Consider the following 9,513-nt stretch of genomic DNA (forward strand, 5'->3'; position numbering starts at 1 on the left):
GTGGTAAAAACGGCTTGCAGCACAGGACTCGCTAGGACACACGCATCCCAGAAAATGCAGATACACAGGATACCGTTGGCGTACATGAGGAGTCTAGGACAGGGAGGATGCCTGATTGTACCAATGGAGGAGCTTACCCATACAGTGAAGATGGCGGACCTTTGCAAGGGCCGAAGCGCAGAATCTAAGAAACGTCCTTCAGGACTGCTGAAGTTGGAAATGGGCTGCTCTGCCGCCTTTTGACTCTCACCCAAGCTAGGGAACTACGGGTGAGAATCTCTTGCAGTGCTGTGATCACAGGTCAGTAGATAGTACAGCCCAAGATGGCAGGAGTGCACGGAAAGGCACAGAGGCATTGGAATTGGTAGAAGTGATTTTATAATGCAGGCTGACAGGAATCGCTATAAGCAGGCAGAAGTTTATAGGAGACACAGAGAGCAAGAAACAGACTAGGAATACACACGATGACACAGAAACAGACTGAAATCACAGGTGCTGATAATAATGAAAGGCAGGCTTAAACTTGTTGGGCATCAGAGGTACAGGAAGGCTGAAAGATGCCAGCGGTACACAAGGGAAACTGACGCACAAGAATGCTGAAAGAAGACAAAAGGTGCAAGGATACTAGTTACACAGGAACACACATAGTCGCTAGGAATAGGCTGGATGACCCTGGGAGTCCAAAGATTACACTGGAATGCTTTGGAAGACACTTGTGAATTCACTTAGTAATGGGGGGGGGGGGTGTCCAGCTAAAGGAACCTTAAGAATCTCTGGGTCTCTTAGAAAGTCATGAACTATAGTAACAATGGGGGGCCTGACACTAGAAACGCCAGTCGTTGCTCAGCCAATGCCTGAATGGTGGCTAAAAGTGATATTGAACACTCTTTAAAAAAACAAACATGTTATACTTGCCTGCTCTGTGCGATGGTTTTGCCAGAGCAGCCCCAATCCTCTTCTGGGGTCCCTCTTCGATGCTCTTTGCTCCTCCTGGATTTGAGTCCCCCTCCCCCTAGGAAGCCGCTTTGTGGGGGGGGTGGCTATTCGTACAGGTGTGTTCTTGGGCCGTGCTCAGTATGTCTATTGACACGCAGTGCGGCTCGGCCCCGCTCCCTCACTGGATCTGGCTGGGACTGGGTGGATAACCAGTCTTGTGAGATAATGGGTACAAGGAGAACCGTGCAGTTAAAAGCCACTGAACTACATGTACCAGCCATGCCATCTGGTCTTTGAGATTGGATGTGACAGATCAGCAACCTGTTCTAGAAAAAGAACAGTTTAAATCTTGCAGTTAACTTTTTTTTTTTGGTAACTGTGATTGATGTATTTTCAGTTGTGCAGTTTAGTGCCTGTCCCTGTCATAAAAATTACAACCTACCTGTTTTATAAGGAAACTAACAGTTTTTGGTGTGTGTGTGTGTGTGTGTTTATTTATATATATATTTTTTATTATTAGAAATGCTTAATTTCTGTTTTTTTTTTTTTTTTTTTTAGCTGTATGTATTTTTTTTTTTTAAGTTTGAATTTGCTGCCTGTTCCATAAAACCTTCTCTTTCTGTTCACTGACATCAACTTGGGCATCCTTTTTTTTTTTTTCCTCTTCAGAATTTTGAGTGTTTTTTTTTTTTCTTTCCCCTTTTTTTTTTTTTTTTTTTCTTTTAGGACAACATCCCAGCACCTCTTCAGCCAATTGAGAAAGCCCATGTGCTGCTTTATTTAGGAGATTCAGTGACTACTGATCACATTTCTCCTGCAGGAAGCATCCCTCGTACCAGCTCAGCAGCCAAGTATTTAGCTCAAAGGAAGTGAGTTATGTCAAGTGTTATACTTTGCGTAATATTCTGAATTTATTTAATGTCTGTGTTAGTTGGATTCCAAGTTGTGACAAACAGTTTTTTATCAATTCTTGAAGCCTGGCACCCCGGGAGTTTAATTCATATGGAGCCCGAAGAGGCAACGACGCAGTGATGACTAGAGGCACATTTGCAAATATGAAGCTTCAGAATAAACTTGTTGGAAAAACGGGGCCTAAGACCATTCATTTTCCATCTGGACAGATGGTGGGTACTATAGACTTATATTTGTGCATTTAGGTTTGTTTTGACTTGTTAAAGGGGTTGTAAAGGAAAAAAAAATGTTTTTCCCCTAAATAGCTTTCTTTACCTTAGTGCAGTCGTCCTTCACTTACCTCGTCCTTTCGATTTTGCTTTTAAATGTTCTTATTTCTTATGAGAAATCCTCACTTCCTGTTCTTCTGTCTGTAACTACACACAGTAATGCAAGGCTTTCTCCCTGGTGTGGAGAAAGCCTCTTGAGGGGGCGAGCAGGAGTGTTAAGATGCCCACTAACACACAGCTCCTTTCTCTATCTACAAAGTAGAGAGTGTCCTGACTTGCCTGCTTGCCCCCTCCCCCCTAAAGAGTCTTTCTCCACACCAGGGAGAAAGCCTTGCATTACGGTGTGGAGTTACAGACAGAAGAACAGGAAGTGAGCATTTCTCAGAAGAAATAAGGACATTTAAAAGCAAAATAGAAGGATGAGCTAAGTGAAGGAGGACTGCACTAAGGTAAAGGAAGCTATTTAGGGAAAACATTTTTCCTTTACAACCCCTTTAAACTGCTGTCTTGTCTGATTGTATTTACATTATCCGCTTTGCCTTTGCAAAGGAACTGTATAATGCTTTTTATAGGTAATGAACTGTATAATGCTTTGCATAGGCAATAGTAACTGTATGCTTTTCATTTACATATATATAGCAATTTTCTTTAATATGCTAATTGTGTATTATGTTGCAGATGGATATATTTGATGCTGCAGAACTGTACCAAAAAGCAGATATTCCACTTATTATTATAGCTGGAAAAAAGTATGGATCAGGGAACTCAAGAGATTGGGCAGCCAAAGGACCGTTTTTGTTGGTATGTTTTCAGATGTTCTAAATTTGGAATGTTTTAGAATATGGATAGTGTATATTGACGGTCAGTCATGCTAGTTTATTTTGTGTCATGTTGTTCTTTATGGGATTGTACACTGCTTCGTACAGAAAATTGCACATACTGTATCATGTGAGAAAACCACATGGAAATGAAGCCGAAGTTGGTTAGTTTAGAAAGTGAGTTTATACACTTTACCTGTTCTCTCCAAGACAACTGGATTTCAGATTATTTTACCCGTTAAAACACACATCCACTTTTAAGATATGTTTGAAAAGTCAGGAAAAACTGAGTGTTCTTTCTAACATTTATTCTGTACAACAGGGTGTCCGGGCTGTGATAGCTGAAAGTTATGAGAAGATCCACAAAGACCAGTTGGTTGGAATTGGCATCCCTCCTCTTCAGTTCTTACCCGGAGACAGTGCTGAATCACTTGGCCTTTCAGGAAAAGAGCAGTATTCTATTTCTATTCCTGCCAGTTTGGCTCCTGGGGACATTGTGAAAGTCAAGGTGCATATTTGAGTGTATATTTTTTTATTTGTTTTATAAACTGACTTTGCTTTATCCCAGATTTATTAATAATTGGATATTGTTTCCCAGTACAGTCAAATTTTTTTCCGCCAGATAATTTTCTTTTACAGTATATTGCACATATGTAAAATGAGTTTCTGAAATGAAATAGTTTAAAGTGGATGCAAACCCAATTCATGAAATTTGAGCTGGGCACATATATCTGCAGTGTTTTTGTTATCCCTCTCCAAAACACTGAATGTCTGTGAAATTACAGAAATGACAATGTCCGTAGCTGTCTCCTGCTCCGTTTCTCTGTTATCAGCCTGATAACTCCTGATAAGTTCTCCGTCACCTATGATAAAAACAGTCAGTTTTGTGTTGGGGAGGATGCTATAAATTAGTAGAGTGCTGAACTATACAACAAACAAACGGAGCTGAAAGTCTCTACATATGATGAGAAGGGGTGTGTATGCCTTTCCTCCAATCAGCTGTCTTGGCTGTATACCCAGGTTTATCTGCAGTCTTGACCAGGAAGAAAAAATCTGCTAACAATAAGAGCACTTTCTAAAGGATATATACAGTTGAAGACAGCAGATATACATGTAAAACTTATGTAGGGAGATTTCATCTCTGTGTATCAACTGATGCTGTTCACTTCACTAGGTATATGTGAGGGTTTATATCCACTTTAAAGCGCTTGTTACCGCAGCATTTTATATTCCTGATGTGTGCCTGCTATACCATGTAATTATACTTGTATGAAAAAGTATCCTGCTCTTTGTATTGTGTCCTTTTGTGTGAAATACCTGGTGTTCCTGCCAGTCCCTCTGACAGCACTAAGCAGGAGAGCACAGCATGGTCAGTTCCCTAGCTGTGCTGAGAACTCTGCCTTCTCTCCCCCAATGATCAGACTTGTCTGGACACCCCACACACAGCCTTTCACTTGGAAGATCAGTGAGCTGCTGCTTCACCTTCCCAGCCCCTTTGCAGCTGAGAACAGAGGGAATATGATCACTTTAAAAAAAGAAGGGGGAAAAAAAAGTTTTTAATTGTTTTTTTATCTTTTATCTATGCACACGTTTTGACTTTCATTTAAATTTTAAACTGAATGGATTGTTAAACAAGGTGGTCGTTTAAATCACTAAGTACTGCAAGCCTTTTTCTTATGAATCCTGTGTGTGTGTGTGCATGTATGTTGTCAAATTGTCACATTAGACATACAGTTCCTTGAAAAAGTATTCGTACCTCCTTGAAATTTTCCACATTTTGTCATGTTGCAATCAAAAACGTAAATGTATTTTATTGGGCTTTTGTGATGGACCAACACAAAGTGGCACATGAAAGGAAAATGATTTCAAGTCTTGCCATAGATTGTCAATTTGATTTTAGGTCTGGACTTTGACTGGTAAAGGTGAATCTTCTCCCCAATCAAGTTTTTATGCAGGCTCTTTTAAGATTGCCCTGTATTTGACTCCATCTTCCCATCAACTCTCACCAGCTTCCTGTCCCTACTGTTGTCCTCACAACATGATGCTGCCACCATCATGTTTCACAATGAGGATGGTGTGTTCGGGGTGATGTGCAGTGTTAGTTTTCCGTCACACATAGCGTTTTTCTTTTAGGCTAGAAGGTTACGTTTTGGTCTCACCGGACCAGAGCACCTTCTTCCACATGTTTGTTGTTTCCCCCACTGGACTTCTTATGGCTTTCCTTTTAACAAATGGTATTCTTCTTGCTACTCTTTTATAAAGGCCAGATTTGTGGAGTGCACGACTAATAGTTGTCCTGTGGACAAATTTTCCCACCTGAGCTGTGGAGCATCTCCTCCAGAGTTCCCATGGGCCTCTTGGCTGCTTCTCTGATTAATGCTGTCTTTGCCCAGCCTGTCAGTTTAGGTGGACGGCCATGTCTTGGTAGATTTGTGCTTGTGCCATACTCTTTCCATTTTTGGATGATGGATTGAACAATGCTCCGTGAGATGTTCAAAGCTTGGGATATTTCTGTGGGCTTCCCAGAACAGCTGTATTTATACTGAGATTAAATTACACACAGGTGGACTCCATTTACTATTTAGGTGACTGAAAGGAAATTGATTCCATTAGATTTTAGTTGGGGGTGTCGGAGTAATGGCCGTACACACGATCCGAAGATCGTAGAAGTTTTTTCGCTTGATGGCCGCAAGTAGAAATTGAATAGGTTACTAAAGTCACAAATTGTCGTATGACAGAAAAAAAGTGTCGTGTGTTGTAATGTATTTGTATTGTATTTTCGGTCGACAACTATACTGACTAAACAAATCGTACGATCTGGTATCGTACGAGGAAAATTTTCATGCTTGTCTGATCTTATAATATCAGATGAACTGTCGTGATCGGCTCTCGAAAGTAGTGTACATACGATCCGAAAATCGTACGATTCTTCCTTGGACGACAGTTGTCGTCCGATATTTTGGATCGTGTGTACGGGCCATAAAGGGGGCTGAATATAAATCCACGCCACACGTTTCAGATTTGTAAAAAATGTTGCAAACAATTTATCATTTACCTTCCACTTCACAATGATGTGCCTCTCTGTGTTGGTCTATCACATAAAATCCCAATAAAATACATTTACGTTTTTGGTTGTATTGTACTTGACAAAATGTGGGAACTTTTATTATCCACTAACTTTCAGTAATTTTTTCCAACTTTGGGGCAGCTGTTATTTTTAAGCTTCTGACAGTGCTCAAACACACCTTTTAAACTTTTGCATTTGTCTCCTTTCAGACAACCAGTGGAAAGTTATTCAGTGTCATTGCCGCCTTTGATAAAGAAGCAGAAATCGCATTCTTTAAGCAAGGAGGAATTCTGAACTATGTGGCTCGGAAATACTTATAGTAATGTCAACAACAAACTGACTGATGCATTATTCTGATGCTTCCTGTGCTCCAATCCTTCATTTTCCATGAGGCAGTAATGAAGAGCCAGCGAAGTGTCCTCCAGCACTTTTAGTAGAAGACTTGTGCTATGGATACACCTTCCATAGTCCTACCAATGGATTACCAAGAATCATCAACCTGAACATTACAGAGCAAGTGAACTGTTCTACTGACCCTGAAATCTTGTGCACAGTTCTACAACCTACCCACCGCTGTTTCATGAACTTCCAATGGCGGTCTTCCTGAATGACATTTTATTTAAACCTATTCTTCCATTTGATGCCGTCTAGGTTTCCATTCTCTCATGGAAATAAAGACTTGTTTACTTTGGGATTGGTTAACACCAGACTCGGTGTTGAGTATGTTATGAAATAAAGATGCCCAAATCTACATTATCAGTTTGTTTACAGTGTTTATTCATTAGACTGTAAACGGGTAAGTGCGTTTTTAAGAATAAAAATAATTCAAAGGTATATGCCACCCACAAATGAACATTTTTAAGGTATGAAAAGCACCCCAGGAACACATACCTTTTCCAGTGCATTTTTTGTTCCTATGCAAATATAGCTACAATGAAATAAGTTGCTCTACTGCTTAAAATGGCCCTGTTACAGGCAGTCTGGTGTATGTAGACCACAAACTGCTCAGGCATGTGAAGATCTAGTCCAGGTGTTAATTCCCACAAACCTAAACTCCACACTGTTTCTCATTCATTAAGAGAAGGGCATTTGCATGTGAGAAGCTGCAGTCTAGCGCAGCAATACAGGAATCGAGACAGGTGTATATTTCTCATCACTCACTGTAAGCAAAATAAACGTTCAAACTTAAACAGTAGTAAAGGTGTAAAGCAGTCTGTATGTGCTGTAAAGCATGCGTGTTGTATTCAGTGTGGAACCTAAGAGGTTAATTCTCCGCCTTGTGTAAAAATGCTGTTTGATCCTGTCTGCTGTTAAACTCCCCTTCTTCCTCGGTTCCCAATTCATCCGCTGATAGTACAAAGCCCTAGGAGGCACTCTGCACATGCTCAGTTTGGTGTGTATTGCTAGAGAATTTTAGTTTTTTGGGGGGAGGGTGCATGTGTTTGGCACAGAGCTAATCATCGGTCTAGACAGAATGTCAGGGGTCATGCAGCCTCATAGGACAGTCAGAGGAGAATGAAAACTCCTTTACAAGCTTTAACAAGTGTTCGGCCAGACACTGATGGAATTTACAAGACTGCTATATACTGCTGATGAGAAAAGGTATTTAGTAGGGCTGCACGATTAATCGTTAAAGATTTGAGAATGCAAATCTACCGCCTCACGATCTTAACGCAGCTTTCCTTGGTTCAGTGCAGAGCGTTCTCTGCTCAAGCCGACAGCTGACAAAAAAAAAACAGGCAGTCTGCCAAGTTTATCACAACATTGCTTAGGCGGAGATAAAGGTAAATATTGTAACATTTTGTTCTTTTTAGCTCAAAAGAATGAACTTCTGTCTGTCGATGAGGACAGTTTAACCACTTAAAACTGTTGTATACCCCGCTTGCACATTTTTACATACAGGAAAGCCTATAATAAGGCTTACCTGTAGGTAAAATAAATATCTTCGAAAACTGCACAGTTTAGGAGATATTCACCTTGCATGGAGCCGCTGACGTCAGCGGCGAATGCGCTCTAAAGGTCCGGTGGATGGTGCGGGCCGATGGATGTATGCGGTGCATACTAGCTCATTTATGCTTTTTTTGCCTTACAGGTGTTTTTCAATTTATTTGTATTTTTCGGGCATACAACCGCATTAAAGACCTAAACCTTTTCCTGGCATAACATTTTTTATTTTTTTTTTGCTAGAACATTACTTGTAACCCCCAAACATTTTTATATATTTTTGCAGAGACCCTAGAGAATAAAATGTCGGTTGTTGCAATATTTTATGTCACACTGTATTTGAGCAGCAGTCTTTCAAATGCAATATTTAAAAAAAAAAAAAATTCACTTTATTGATTTAATAAATAAAAAAAACGGTAAAGTTAGCCCAATTTTTTTGTATAATGTAAAAGATGTTACGCCCTGAGAATCGTGAGAGAATTGTGATTTTTATTCTAAGAAAAAAAATTGTGATTCTCATTTTAGCCAGAATCATGCAGCTCTAGTATTTGGCAGTTTACATTTACTAAAATTGCATTTCCATATTTTGTGTACTGTAGGAGACCAGATATAGTTAATGCAGGGTCCTTGGTTAGGTAACACTTTAACCACTTAAGCCCCGGACCGTTTGGCTGGCCAAAGACCAGAGCACTTTTTGCGTTTTCGGCACTGCATCGCTTTAACAATTTGACAGTTGCGTGGTCATGCAATGTGGCTCCCAAACAAAATTGCCCCCCCCATATCCCAATATCCCCAAAAAATCTATAAAAAAACAAAATTTTTCCACGGTTTAGGCCGATACATATTCTTCTACATATTTTTGGTAAAATCGCAATAAGCATTGATTGGTTTGCGCAACAGTTATAGCGTCTACAAAATGGGGGCTAGTTTTATGGCATTTTTATAAATTATAAAAAAAATTCTCTCGATCGTGACTGCGACATTATGACTGACACTTTTGACACCATTTGGGACCATTGACACGGCGATCAGTGCTATAAAATTGCACTGATTGCTGTAAAAATGACTCTGGCAGTTAAGTGTGCCCTAGGGATGTGTTCTAACTGTGGGGGGGGGGGCGGTCTATGTGTGACATGACACTGATCACCGCTCCCGATCACAGGGAGCTGTGATCAGTGTCCTGTCACTAGGAAGAATGGGGAAATGCTTGTTTTACATCAGCATTTCCCTGTTCTTCCTCTCGTTGAGACGATCACGGACATCCATGGTCGGTCCCACAATGCCGCATCTTAAAGGAGACGTACGAGTTTGTCCATCTGCCCAGCCGTGCCATTGTGCCGACGTATATCGTTTAATCGGTTAAACCAGTTAACTGGATAGTAAAAGCAGCTTACTGATTGATTTTACTTAATGACTGGAATTGGTTTTGACATTGACAATATATAGTTGAAGGTTTAACAAAGGACTGCTGTGGGGGTGAATTTGTCATTAAAAGGGTGAGTTTACCAAGTTGATTTAAGCGTGTGCGTTACTTTTCCACATTTTTAATCTTTATCAAATTTTCCTG

At 40.3% G+C, this 9,513-nt stretch overlaps 1 protein-coding gene across 1 annotated transcript in view; it reads left to right on the forward strand.

Moving 5' to 3' along the window:
• Positions 1-6,758, forward strand: part of IREB2 (iron responsive element binding protein 2) — a 50,074-nt gene extending 43,316 nt beyond the window's left edge. The window contains exons 19-23 of the mRNA XM_040343093.1: positions 1,663-1,805; positions 1,913-2,060; positions 2,796-2,918; positions 3,258-3,443; positions 6,212-6,758. Of these exons, the coding sequence (XP_040199027.1) occupies positions 1,663-1,805; positions 1,913-2,060; positions 2,796-2,918; positions 3,258-3,443; positions 6,212-6,322 (711 nt within the window). The 3' untranslated portion in view covers positions 6,323-6,758. The remainder of the gene's footprint in view (positions 1-1,662; positions 1,806-1,912; positions 2,061-2,795; positions 2,919-3,257; positions 3,444-6,211) is intronic.
• The last annotated feature ends 2,755 nt before the right edge of the window (positions 6,759-9,513 follow it).

This window comes from Rana temporaria, chromosome 3 (assembly GCF_905171775.1).
Source record: "Rana temporaria chromosome 3, aRanTem1.1, whole genome shotgun sequence".
NCBI lineage: Eukaryota > Metazoa > Chordata > Amphibia > Anura > Ranidae > Rana > Rana temporaria.